At 42.7% G+C, this 14403-nt stretch overlaps 1 protein-coding gene across 2 annotated transcripts in view; it reads right to left on the bottom strand.

The window, feature by feature from the left end:
• LOC102975454 (cell cycle control protein 50C-like) overlaps positions 1–14403 on the bottom strand; it is a 30276-nt gene that overhangs the window by 14242 nt on the left and 1631 nt on the right. The window contains exons 3-6 of one of the 2 annotated variants that reach the window (XM_024120446.1): positions 14129–14327; positions 10333–10443; positions 3262–3363; positions 1897–1984 (exon numbers count right to left, since the gene is read on the bottom strand). In XM_024120446.1, coding sequence (XP_023976214.1) covers positions 1897–1984; positions 3262–3363; positions 10333–10443; positions 14129–14320 — 493 coding nt within the window. In that variant the 5' untranslated portion in view covers positions 14321–14327. Of the gene's footprint in view, positions 1–1896; positions 1985–3261; positions 3364–10332; positions 10444–14128; positions 14360–14403 lie in introns of those variants that run through there. The other variant, XM_024120445.1, reaches the window with a different exon arrangement.

Genomic DNA, 14403 nt, shown 5'->3' on the forward strand with positions numbered 1-14403 from the left:
ATTCAACATAGTTTTGGAAGTTTTAGCCACAGCAATCAGAGAAGAGAAAGAAATAAAAGGAATCCAAATCGGAAAAGAAGAAGTAAAACTGTCACTGTTTGCAGGTGACATGATACTATACATAGAGAATCCTAAGGAAGCTACCAGAAATCTACTAGAGCTAATCAATGAATTTGGTAGAGTAGCAGGATACAAAATTAGGGCACAAAAATTTCTTGCATTCTTATACACTAAGGATGAAAAAAATCTGTAAGGGAAATTAAGGAAACACTCCCATTTACCATTGCAACAAAACAAATAAAATACCTAGGAATAAACCTACCTAAGGAGACAAAAGATCTGTATGCAGAAAACTCTAAGACATTAATGAAAGAAATTAAAGATGACACGAACAGATGGAGAGATATACCATGTTCTTGGATTGGAAGAATCAACAGTGTGAAAATGACTATACTACCCAAAGTAATCTACAGATTCAATGCAATCCCTATCAAACTACCAATGGCATTTTCCACAGAACTAGAACAAAAAATTTCAAAATTTATATGGAAACATAAAGGACCCCAAATAGCCAATGCAATCTTGAGAAAGAAAAATGGACCTGGAGGAATCAGGCTCTAAGACTTCAGACTATACTACAAAGCTATAGTAATCAAGACAGTATGGTACTGGCACAAAAACAGAAATATAGATCAATGGAACATGATAGAAAGCCCAGAGATAAACCCATGCACATATGGTCACCTTATCTTTGATAAAGGAGGCAAGAATATACAATGGAAAAAAGACAACCTCTTGAATAAGTGTTGCTGGGAAAACTGGACAGCTCCATGTGAGAGTCGAATTAGGAAACTTCGTAACACCAAACACAAAAATAAACTCAAAATTTATTAAAGACCTAAAGGTAAGGCCAGACACTATAAAACTCCTTGAGGAAAACATAGGAGGAACCCTCCTTGACATAAATCACAGCAAAATCCTTTTTGACCCACCTCCTAGAGAAATGGAAATAAAAACAAACAAATGCAAACTATGAAACTTAAAAGCTTTTGAACAGTAAAGAAAACCATAAATAAGATGAAAAGACAACCCTCAGAATGGGAGAAAGTATTTGCAAATGAAGCAACTGACAAGGGATTAATCTCCAAAATATACAAGCAACTCATGCAGCTTAATATCAAAAAAACCAAACAACTTCATTGCAGCACTATTTACAATAGCCAGGACATGGAAGCAACCTAAGCGTCCATCGACAGATGAATGGATAAAGAAGATGTGGTACATATATACAATGGAATATTACTCAGCCATAAATAGAAACGAAATTGAGTTATTTGTAGTGAGGTGGATGGACCTAGAGTCTCTCATACAGAGTGAAGTAAGTCAGAAAGAGAAAAACAAATACCATATGCTAACACATATATATGGAATCTAAGGGGAAAAAAATGGTTCTGATGACCCTAGTGGCAGGACAGGAATAAAGACACAGACATAGATAATGGACTTGAGGATATGGGGAGGGGGAAGGGTAAGATGGGACGAAGTGAGAGAGTAGCATTGAAATATACACTACCAAATGTAAAATCGATAGCTAGTGGGAAGCAGCTGCATAGCACAGGGAGATGAGCTCGGTGCTTTGCGACCATCTAGAGGGGTGGGATAAGGAGGGTGGGAGGGAGAGGCAAGATGGAGGGGATATGGGGACATACATATGCATATAGCTGATTCACTTTGTTTAACAGCAGAAACTAACACAGCACTGTAAAGCAATTATACTCCAATAAAGATGTTAAAAAAAAATAAACTGCCACTCAGCTGCAGGAGTAATCTTCTGGCTATTTAGATTGTTACACACTCATGAAAGGGAAGATGATGGAGATAGGAAAAGACACCTACCATTGAACATGCTATTGGCAATAGCACCACAAGGAGCGATGGGGATCCCATTGTGGGAGGTTTTGAATGGAGCACAGTTTCTAACATCCTGGATGAGAAATGATACAGGAATAAGGGTTTTTGGTAAAATCTCTTAAAATGCTGGAAGTGAAAATCCTGGCAGTGTAAATCAACCCATGGTGATCCACTGGCACAGATAGAGATTATGGGCTGCTACCTGCTGTTCCCAGGCTGCTGGCTGACCTAGACTAGAAAACTTTTGTGTTTTGGAGATATGTATGTGTGTATGTGCACGTGTGTGTAGTTTCTTTCCTCATTAACAGTACATAGCATACCAAATATGTCTGCAGGAAGAAATTTTACTTTGCTTGCTGTGCTAAATACCACACTAAGCCCACAATGGAATATATTTTTAAAAGGTTTTTCTTATTGGAGTGTAACTTATATTCTAAAAAGTATATAAATTGTGAGTCTACAATTGGATGACTTATCACAGGGTAATCCACCCACCCAACTAAAAGAATACATTTTAAAAAGAGTGGCTGCTAAAAACCATTTGGTTATCCCTTTTATATAATGCCAGTATAGAAAAGGTTTCCTTCTAGCTTTTCTTGCCAGCATGCTGAATATCATTTACCAAGAGTTAAATTTTGTAATCTTAGATCTGAAAGAATATTCATTAAACCAAAGGCTTTTATTCAATCAAGTAGAGCCCAGTTTCCTTAAACTAGGCTGACTGAAGCCCCCAGTTATAAAAAGGACAATGGTGGATATAGAGTGAGCTAGGCTGAGACCAATCACTCAAGGTTACTATCAAAATGGTTGGTGCATCCATCAACTAAAATGGGCAACTTTAAAGATAACTACAGAGATTAAGTATGAGAAAATAATATTGAAATCTAATTGATGTGTCAGTCATTCAAAGAAGCAAAAAACTCTACTGTTTGAAGCAGCTCCAGTATGCCATCAACTTTATTAAGAGAAACATAAATCCTGAATTGTGGTTGAAAGGTACTTGAAGATTTGCCCTTGACACATTCATTATTACCAAGACTTGGGCAGTCCAAGATGTATCTGGTTTTAATGTAAAATGCTGTCAAATAAAAAAATGGTTGGTGCATGAAAGGATCAACATCTAATTGGACAAGATTCACATTCCTGCTCTAAAGAGGGAACGTGCTCCTTCTTAATAGCAGTTATCCTGAATACTCAGCCCCCTCAGTTCATGTAAGAATGAAATGAGCATTTCTATCTTATAAAAACTTAGCTTTTGAGTTTATTTTCCATACTATCTTTTAGACTGAAAGATCCATCTGGCTTTAAAAAAAAAAATAGAGTATTATACCAAGTTAAATAAAGCCTTACCTTTACATCGGTACCCACCAGTTGGCTATTACTTCTGGATAGAATATATCGATAGAGATTCTGATAGAAGCCATACAATTTGTAATACATATAAACATTACCCTATAGAGGAGAACAGCAAGATGTAAGAAGAGAGAAAAATAAACTGAAATATTAATAAACATGGACAGGAGTTTTAAAATATAAGAAGTAGTACCAAAAAATATTGATGTGAACTGAAAGTTTCTTTATTTATATCAGATAGAAACCCAAGAAATTATTTTTAAAAATCAGTGTTGGAAAATCCTGGTCTATACAAAATTATTAAAGTGACTACATAACTTATTTTTAATGTTTTTGTAAGGGCTACCACATCCCTGCCTTGAAAAAATTTTATAACTAGTCTTTGTATTCTCAATATATAAAATTTGATTTTACAAATATTTCCCAGCAATACTAGGAAAGATGCTTTGCCTAGGGTTTGTGGTAAGCATCAAATTCACATGGTCTCAAAGCAAATCCATGAAACACAATTTAAAATTGGAGCCATTGAGCATGTTTAGGCGCATGTTCACAATTGCCCATGTGAAAGACATAAGCCCAGCTCCTTGGTGTCCAGCTCCGGTGTTTTCTTTTTATCACTAGGATCTAGCACAGTACTGTGGCATATTATACTTGGTTAAGAAATGGTGAACCATTTGTTATGGACAAAAAGATGGAATAGTTCACTGATCTAGAAGAAAGGTAGTTTTCGCCTTAGCAATAAGTACGCGAGGGCTTTTCTGTAGTTGCGGCAAGCAGGGGCTACTCTTCGTTGCGGTGCGCAGCCTTCTCATTGTGGTGGCTTCTTTTGTTGTGGAGCACAGGCTCTAGGAGCATGGGCTTCAGTAGATGTGGCACGTGGGCTCAGTAGTTGTGGCTCATGGGCTCTAGAGCGCAGGCTCAGTAGTTGTGGCGCATGCGCTTAGTTGCTCCGCAGCTTGTGGGATCTTCCCAGACCATGGCTCAAACCCGTGTCCCCTGCATTGGCAGGCGGATTCTTAACCACTGCGCCACCAGGGAAGCCCCCAGAACTTCTCCAAGTGGGCTTGACACAGATTTTACTAACAGCACACATGATGCAAATGTAAATGTCCAAGGTAGCTATTTATAATTAATATTCTACCTACCTCCAAAATAATGAAGGTATGCATCTAAAAATATGAAGGCCTAAATTTTATTAAGTGCCTCTCATATGTCAGGTGCTATGTTCAGTGCTAGAAATACAAAAGTATTCCTTTACAGTTCCCTGAGTCAACTGATTCTTTTATGCTATGCAAATTTGGCCTTGCCCTGAGGACCTTTAAGAGGATGAGTATGGAAGATGGAAGCTGGTACCCAGGTTAGGCTGAAAATAAAGGTCAGGATAAGTGTGACCCGTTACAGAAAACAACAAAGGCTGAAGAGCTTAGTCCCTGGTAAGAGAAAAGCCTCTGGAACACTGAGAAAGGGAGATGCTGGGCCCTAAGAGGCGGGCTGCAACATCGTAAACAGAGAGCGTGGATGCGAAGGTGAACAAGGCAGGCATAGCAGGAATGACAGATTATATTTCCTCACCAAAGGAGGGAACCTCTACTGATGACCCGTAACTACAGAAAATATGAAATCCATGGAATGGAACTTACCATACATTTTCTTGGAAGCTAAAAAGAGCATTCGACTTACCCAAAGCTATATACTCATATAAACATGACAAAATAGAGAACCTCACATGCTGGGGACAGAAGTGTTTTGCTTTGGTTTTTTTGCGGTACGCGGGCCTCTCACTGCTGTGGCCTCTCCCGTTGCGGAGCACAGGCTCCGGACGCGCAGGCTCAGCGGCCATGGCTCACGGGCCCAGCCGCTGCGCGGCATGTGGGAACCTCCCGGACCGGGGCACGAACCCGTGTCCCCTGCATCGGCAGACAGACTCTCAACCACTGCGCCACCAGGGAAGCCCCAGAAGTGTTTTCAATAAACTTTTTTCAATAATTCTTTGTCCAAGATTTTACAAGGCCTCCAAGATCATCATTGTTTTGATTAGCCCTGGAGGCACAATGCACTTTATAGTGTTTCTTTTCTTCCGTGGTACTTGGTGCAGGATCCTTAGTTTAAGGCAGAGAGCCTTGCGTGGATTTGTCATCTAGTGTGTGTAATATGTGTGAACTTGTGGGCTCTGTGCTTGCCCTGAGTAGTTTGGTTAGGTTTTTATGAGAAAGCCTTTGCCTCAAAGGAATGGTTAGCAGCTGGTAACACTTATTTGCCTTTAGGATTTCAAAGGACACAGACAGATGGGAACTTGAAGCCCTTTAAGGTTTTATCTTTTGGATTTTTTTTCTTCAAAATTTTAAGCACCCTGTGCCCCCCAAGAAGGAACCAATCCTGCTGACACCTTGATTTCAGACTTCTGATTTCTAGAATTGTGAGAAAATAAATATCTAATGTTTAAAGAAAAAAAAAAAAGCAACACTAACTTTTACTTTGGGGAGGCAGCATGGTGAATTGAGGAAGGCAAGAAAGTACACAATTGCAGAGAACTAGAATTTTGACCTTTAACAAAAGAGCACAGATATAAAACTTCCCTCACGGGACTTTATATAGATATCACTTACAACTTAAGTACAACTCAGTAATTTTCTCATAATTTACATCAGACTTACTCACAAAAATGATTAGAGATACAGACGTATTCAGAATATTACTGATGCCAACATGCTTTCATCTGGGATCAAGGGGGAAATAGGAAAGGGACACATAAAACCAAAGCTTCCTAGAGCATAAAGCAATATAATTTATCACTTTATCTTTTTTTCCATTCATTTAAAATTTTAGCAAACATTTTCTAAGCATCTACCACGTAAAATATACTGTGCTATGCCCCTGTGAAGGAAGCAAAGATTCTTATGTTCATTCAATAAACATTAATTGGCAACTACAGGGTGTCAGGCATAGTTATAGGTGCTTGGGATACAATAGTGAGAGACAGACAATAAACAATACATATAATAAACTGTTAATTTATATAGTAAGTTGGAAGGTGATAAGTACTATGGAAAAAATGGAAATTACAGTAAGGTAATAAGAATCAGGAGTGCAGGTGTGAGGTGAGCAGACAGGATGAAGTATGAAATAGGATGGCTAGTGTAGGCCTGAGTAGGTGATGGCTAAGCCAAACAGGACCTAAAGGCAGCAGGGGAGTTAGCCGAGTGGATGTCAGGTACAGAGAAGAAGAGAATGCCTGACCTGTTTGAGGAATGAGGAGGCTGGTGTGGTCAGAGAGGGGGTGGGGAAGAGAATGGAGAGAGGAAGTTAGGAGGAAGTAAGCCAGATCACATAGGCCTTGTAAGGACTTAGGCTTTTTCATTGAGCAGAAAGAGAAGCCATTGCAGGGATTTTTGAGCAAAGGAATAACATGATATGACTTATACTTTAAGACGTTCATTCTGCTGCTCTCCTGAGACACGGATACAACAGGGAGACTGTAGGAGGATACTGTAGGAATCCAGGTGAGAGGTGAGGGTGGCATGGAGCTGGGTAGTAGCAGCAGAAGTGGGCAGAGGTGAGCAGACTCTGGATATATTTTGAATGTAGAACCAATAGGATGGATTGGATGCAAGGTGTGAAAGAACAAAAGGAGTCAAGAATGACCCCTGAGCTTTTAGCCTGAGCACCAGAAGGACAGAGTGCTTTTCAACTGAGACTGTCTGTGGGTGGAATAGGGTTTTTCTGGGGATGGGCATAGAGTAAGTAAGCAGAAGAAGTGGATATTAGTTCAGTTTTAGAAACATTGAGCTGAGATAGAAAACAGAGCATTGGTAATTGATAGCATTTAAACCTAGGAGGTAGATGATGTTTCCAAGGAGGTGAGTGCATACAGAGAGGAGATGAAGACTGAAGGCCGTGACTAAAGCCCTGCAGATCTCCACATAAAGAGTTTGGGGAACATAGGAGGAACAGCAAAGGAACCAAAGAAGGGCAGTCAGGGGACTTCCCAGGTGGCGCAGTGCTTAAGAATCCACCTGCCAGTGCAGGGGACATGGGTTTGAGCCCTGGTCCGGGAAGATCCCACATGCCACGGAGCAACTAAGCCCATGCACCACAACTACTGAGCCTGTGCTCTAGAGCCCACGTGCCACAACTACTGAAGCCTGCACGCCTAGAGTCCGTGCTCCGCGACAAGAGAAGCCCCCACTCGCCACAGCTAGAGAAAGCCCGTGAGCAGCAACAAAGACCCAACGCAGCCAAAAATAAATAAATCAATTAAAAAAAAAAAAGAAGGGCAGCCAGAGAGCAAGGAGGAAAACCAAGAGAGTAAGGCCTCCTGGAAGTCAAGAGAAGAAAGCATGTCAAGGAGGAGAGAGTGATTGCTTGTGTCCAGTGGGTGACAAGACACTGAGGACAGAGCACTGGATTTATCCACAAGGAAGTCATTGGTAACCTCGCCATTTCACTGAGTGTTAGGGCCATGGGTGGGTTTTTGAGAATGAGAAGAGAATTGGAAATACCCAAGAGAGATGACCCCTATGAGGAGTTTCCCTGCTAATGGGAGGAAAGAAATAGGCAGATAGTGGGCAGGGAAATTTGGGAGAATAGAAGAGTGCTTTGTTTTTGTTTTTTAAAAGATAGGTCAAATAATATGTGTGTGAGCTGATGAGAATGATCCAGTAGAGAGAAAATTTGATGATATAGAGAGGTGACAACTGCTGAGTTAAGCCCTTATAAAGACAAGAAAGGCTAGCATCTATCACACAAGTGGAAAGGTGAGCCTTCAGATGGGAGCATGGGTGGTTCACCTGTGGTAACAGGTGGGAAGGTTGAGTATGTAGTCCAGATACGTCTGGACGTGTAGTTGTGTGGTGTGGCATGTAAAGCACGGTCCCTTTCCTCAGGGAGGTTCCTGTGAATAGAGGAAATGAGTCTACAGGATATTATATGGGCGGTTGTAAGTCCATAAGAAGAGTTGAAACAGCGTTCTCAGGATACAAATGCGGGCAAATTCTTGCTGGAGACATGAGTGAAAAGGAGGCTCAAGGAAGTGTTTGGATATTAGTGGCTTAAAACAAGTGAGATCTTACAGGTGGGAGTGAGAAGGGAGACTTTCTAGGCAAAAGAACAGCAGGAACATAAAGAGTTGCATCATGGAAAAGCAAGTTGGTCAGTTTGGCAGGAGTACAAGGTCTCCTGCAAAGATAAAGATGAAAGGTGGCTGGGCCTCAGGTGTTGAAAAGTAATCTGAAAGAGGGCACATTTTGGGGGACAGGGTGTGGTCTACTGATTTGGCAAATAACAATTGGCTAAAAGTAGGAGAAGCCAAAGGCTAGATGTGCAGTTAAGGTTGCTGTGATGCTAGATCAGGAGGGACTGAACTGGGGTGATGCCAAGAAAATGGAGTGAGAAAGTGGTTGGGAGAGACAGGGATTGCAGAACAGTAACCACATCAGAGGTCTGGATGAGAAAGGAGTGGTCAAGGTAAAGTCAAGGAGGAAAATTTTAAGTCTTGGTGATGGGATCTTTCCCAGAAAGGGAAGTAAGGAGGGTTTTTCAGGAGATGACGATGAGTCTGGTATGGGGAGGAAGCAGGGCGTTGAGGATGGGATGTTCAGTGACAAGCTCAAGAGAAGGCCTGCCTGCACGTGAAACATGCCATGCAGAATCATCTATGCAGGGGAAGGAGGGGAAACGGATCAGGTTAGGGAGGAGGTGCTGTGTAAGGAGAGGTGCGGAGTCCAGAGGACAGGACAGGACCTTTGAAAAGTTTCAGGAAATACATTTTCTTTTTTTATAAATTTATTTATTTGGCTGCGTTGTGACTTTGTTGCTGCGCGCGGGCTTCTCGTTGCGGTGGCTTCTCTTGTTGCGGAGCAAGGGCTCTAGGCTCCAGGGCTTCAGTAGTTGTGGCTCGCGGGCTCTACAGCACAGGCTCAGTAGTTGTGGCGCACGCGTTTAGTTGCCCCGCGGCATGTGGGATCTTCCCCGACCAGGGCTCGAACCCGTGTCCCCTGCATCGGTAGGCGGATTCTTAAGCACTGCGCCACCAGGGAAGTCCCGAAATACACTTTCATTTGATTAAGTCTTTGCTACCGCGTAAGACTGTGGTGGCCCTGAAAAGGTGCCTCTTGGTCTTCTACTGCAGGGAGCATAATCGAGGGGTGGACGCGGCTTCTGTGCTCTGAGGTCATCCTATGTTTTCACCAAGGCCATGCTTCAACAGGGCTACTGAGGCAAGGACTCTCTGTTGGGCTTGCTGAAACTTTCTTAAGAATACTCTGCAGTCTAAGCCCTTTCTTCTCTCCACCCTCCTCTCCTTCTGTCCCTCCTTCCTTCCTACTCTGCTTCCCTCTCCTTCCCAGGGCTCAGAGCTGTGTTGTCGTCTGACAGCTGTCCCAGCCTCCTCCAGTTTCCTCCATATTTTCCCTCGCAGGCAGTTCCCCCAGTAAATCTCTGGCATGTCTAATCCTGTCTTGGCATCTGCTTCTCAGAGGACCTGGACTAACACGAGACTTTAATCAGCTCCAAAGCAGGGATGTCTCTTAGTATTTCTTTGGCATTTCTCACAGTGCCTGACAGCCAGGCCAAGAGTCGCCTTAGGGATTAGGCAACTGCATGTGCAGAATGACTAGGAGGGGAGGACGCAAGGAGAGTCCCAGGTGTGTGACCTTTGACACTAACTCACTGTGTGACCTTGGCCAAGTCACTTAACCTCTCAACCCATTAATCTTCTCACTGTAAAATGAGTCGTTAGATTCAGTGATTTCTATGGTCCCCTCCTGTGTTGACATTTGGCATAGAACCTGTTTGATTGATGTTAAGAATTGTTACAAAGTTGGGTGGGTAAAGAATCCGGAAATTTAGACACAAGGAGAAGAATGAAATTGCAAAGAAAAAAAAGGGGGTGGGTGGGGAGAGTCGAACATGAACTCAATACTTTATAAGATCTCCGCCCCCCATTCCCACCCTGCGTTATTTCTTGTATTTTCAGTTTTGGAAAGCATTTGAGATCATGAATTTACTGCCACATGTTAAATAGGAGTAGAGTAGTGTATAGCCAATTGAAGGTTCTTGAATCTCACTTACCTTCATTGTCTCTGGAAGGAAAAAGGGAATAGAGCAGTTGCATTCTTTGTCAAAATTAGCGGCATTTTCCCGGAGTTTTGCACAATTTGCACATTTTTCTGTGTAATTAATCTGTCAGGCAGGGAAAATAATAATTATTAATTTAAAAGGGATGTGAGTACATATCTTAAAATTAAAGTCCTGAGTCCATCAACGTCGCCAAGCTTTCTAGGTCAAGGGCGTGCTATCTGGGACATGGACCAAAGGCAGCTCTGCGGATGTGTGGGACGAGTGGGTCTCCTTACAGCCTTTCATTTTGGGACCCAGTTGCATTTTGCCACTTACCTGGAGTTCAGGGTTTCTACTACATATTTATGTAACCTGCTGTGATGAAGCCTTATGCCTCCATCATAAAAAGTGACCATTAGGAAAATATTAGTCAGTAACTCATGAGAACTGGGCCTGCAGCCTGAGTCTAATCAGTGTTATGGGAAAGTCACTTCACTGTTTTTCCATTTTATTGTATGGAAAATATTTATCCTAGTGAATTATTCTACATGGTATCTAGAGGAAGTTATTAAAAATGACCAAACTTAGAAAAAAGAAGTGTTTCCAAAATGTAGAGTTATTGATGTATGTGAAGCAATTGTTTTTAAAATGTTGTTATATTGTTTTTTAAAAGTTAAGTTCTGTGCAAAATGGTATAAGTGGACTCTTTAAAAAAGGGTAGTGTGTCCCGAATGGGCAAATCCTGTGAGCTCTGGCTCAAGGACTCAGTTATGTGAAGACGGAGCTGGAAGGAGAGTGGGGAAGGGGGGCTCAGAGAGAGGCCACGAGGCTGTGCATTTCCCTTCCGCTCCAGGAAACACTCATCTCAGGCTCCCAGGGATGGTTGTGAGGTCGCTGCTGCTTTTTCCTCACTGTGTTGAGGAGTCATTAGAAAAGTCTGGCAATGGGAAAGGAACAGGGAAGCAAGGGACTGGCTTTCTCTTCAGTAAATTGCCAATGGGATTTTAGATTCTTTGGGAGAGAAGAGTAACAAGAAAGAAGGAATTTTCAATGCTTGCAAAGCCACTGGGTGTTTGGAAGTCAAAGAGGTAAAGTGTGAATACTAAATTAAAGATTAGCCAAAAGGCTACTTAATTGTACTTAGATGCTTACATTTACTAAAATCATTCTTTAAGTATGCAGCAAGACTTGAACTATTATTTTTAAAAATACTGATGCCTTTTCTGTTAGTGACACTGCATTCTAGTTTTTTAAAAGCATTAAAGAACAGGGCTGTACCTAATTGAGACCTATCGATAGCACACTGAACTGTGACTGAGGAAACGGGTGCAAGTTCAGCCAGTCTCTGATCCTGAGTTAAATACTTAACTTCCAGGGCCCACATTTTGTTCATCAGCATCATTTTGGCTAGTAATTAATTGATTTGTGAGGTCATTTTAGTAGGATACACACTATTCCATGGATTCTTGAGAGAGTTCTGTCAATGTCGAATTAGAAAAAAATGTCTTTCATGATCAAGTAATTTTTTTTTTTTTTTTTTTTTTTTTTTTGCGGTACGCGGGCCTCTCACTGCTGTGGCCTCTCCCGTTGCAGAGCACAGGCTCCGGACGCGCGGGCTCAGCGGCCATGGCTCACGGGCCCAGCCGCTCTGCGGCACGTGGGATCTTCCCGGACCGGGGCACGAACCCGTGTCTCCTGCATCGGCAGGCGGATTCTCAACCACTGCGCCACCAGGGAAGCCCAATGATCAAGTAATTTTTGAGTAGATGATATCCAAGGTGCTTTCTAGCTCTAAACATTTTATGAGGGAAACATGTCTTTGATCTACTGTCTACTTTTACTGCTCAAACCTATAGCTCTAAAATGACAGCAAAGATCATAGTCTGGTCCTCATAGAATTTTGGAAAGGCAGGAATTATCATTCTTGCTTAAAGTAAACTGCAAAAAGGGCACTTTCTCGTTGTGCCCCAGGGCTAAGTGAGAAGAGGAAAGCCAGCTCCCAGCTCTTCTACTAGATGTGTGTTGACCACACTGGCCTGGGATACACACTTTATCTTACCACCCATTACAACAAAACACTTCCATGTGCAAAAGAGGATCGGCCTCTATGGGTGGTTTCTGATTTTCCTGTATGAAAGCAAAGTGTTAGAAACAGTCCTATCTGAAGTGGCTTAAAAGAAAAGTCAATTGGAAAATCCCCTTAACATCATGATAAAATCATTCTGTTGAAAGTTGTTTGTAGAGTGGCCTTGGCCAACCATGGAGTGAGGTTCTCCTCACATCGCTAAGCTGACATCATTCAGCAATTGCTGTCTCTTAATGGAGGCTGCACTTCAAAGAGTGTGGGGATGGGTGCCCAGAAGGGAGGAAGCTGGAAGGACATGGGAAGGGGAGGGGAAGAACCAGAAAGAAAGGGGTTGGTGAAGGAGAAAATAGAACAGTAAACAGGATGAACTTTATGGAAATGAATATCAACCTTGTAAGCCAATTACTTTGCTATCGCCTTCAACAAGGCAAGTTTACTTCCCTCCTGCCATTTTGCCTTTGTCACTTGGTGGGGCCTGGTGGTTTACATTACCACACTGGAGGACTCAAGAGGACTTAGGGGCACCTGCCAGAAGCTGGCGGGTGGGGTACAGAAAATTTCAGTGGAAAGGCAAGAGAGCAGTATGTGTTGGTAGGAGGAGTGGGACCTGAAATGCAATTTTCTTCTTTGAAGTCCTCGCTATTTGCCGTAATCCGTTCTTTCAGTAAGTGTGTGCCTATCATGCACTGGCGACGTGCAAGGAAGGGGTTGTGCATATGGCAAACAAGCCAGCCGTGGCTGAGCTCTCTGTTCTTAGCGCACACTACCTTACTTACTTTATTGTTAGCTCATTGAGGATGGAGTTCAACTCTTACAAACCTTACTCATCTACACACCCAGAACTCTGAGCACCTTCAGACACTCACGAACGTTAAATCAGGGTTGACAGACTTGGCCTTCATGGTAATTTTGCCACTAGCCTATGTGGGGAGAGGGAATAGATGAGCTTTCCATGGCTGCCTTCAGAGTGGAGGCCATACGGTCTGGGATGTCGCATAACCTGCTCAGAGCTGATTTGCATGAAACGTTTACTTAATTTATTAGACCAAATGCGGGCATGGCCTCAGACCAGATCTGAGCTCCCCCTCCCCAGACCAGCTACTGGGCTTCTCATCCTCCAACAGCTTGTTGTCAAATCGGCAAAGGCTTGTAACTGAGGGGTTCACTGCTCAACTTCCGCTTTTCTCACTCTGAGTGGAACTTGGTTTATTTTGCTAAGTATCCTTTAGAGGCCAGAAAGATTTGTGTTCTTGCCTTTCCTGGATTAAAGCGTTGCTCTCAGACGGAATTTATTTGCAAAGGGAAAGACACAATGCTTGAAAGTGGGGCAAAATTAAGACCTATATCTTTGGCTCTTCGCTCTTTTTATCAATATGATTCACGGGCCCCTGGCAGTCATTTGGTCTTGCCTCTCCTCCCGCCTCTACAAGTCACTTGCTCGGGACTCTGCCAGCATAAAGAGCTCCTGACTTTGCCAGGCCCCTGTAAACAAATGTGGCTGAACTGACCAGTGTGAGAGTGACTGACCTCAAGAGGGAGAAGGGAGGAACAAAGCCACCACATAGAGGCTCTCTCACCATCTGCACCTGCCAGCTGAAAAAGGGATGCTCCAGTCTCATCTACTTCCCTGATGGGGGGCTGGGTTCTCAAACTGACCACTCTTTATAGTCCCAAAGCTGAAAATTCTTAGAAATTGCATCAAAAAAGTGAGATGGGACACACCTCTACTTCCTTGATGGTCTTTGCAGACAACAGAAGGACGACGCCCACTCCAAGGCAAAACACGCCTGTGGCAAAAAAGCCGGAGAGGATTTTGTTGGCTGAGAGCTGTAGCCGGTAGGCGGGCAACTGCTGCTGCTTCAGGGCGCTGTTGTCTGGCAATCTGGACTGGCAGTCCTGGGATTTCCTCTTCATTGTGGTTCTGCGGGTGACCCAGATATACTTTTGAGACATTTATAACATTACTGCTCAGAGTAATACCACATAATGGTAATATT

Source organism: Physeter macrocephalus, chromosome 1 (assembly GCF_002837175.3).
Source record: "Physeter macrocephalus isolate SW-GA chromosome 1, ASM283717v5, whole genome shotgun sequence".
NCBI lineage: Eukaryota > Metazoa > Chordata > Mammalia > Artiodactyla > Physeteridae > Physeter > Physeter macrocephalus.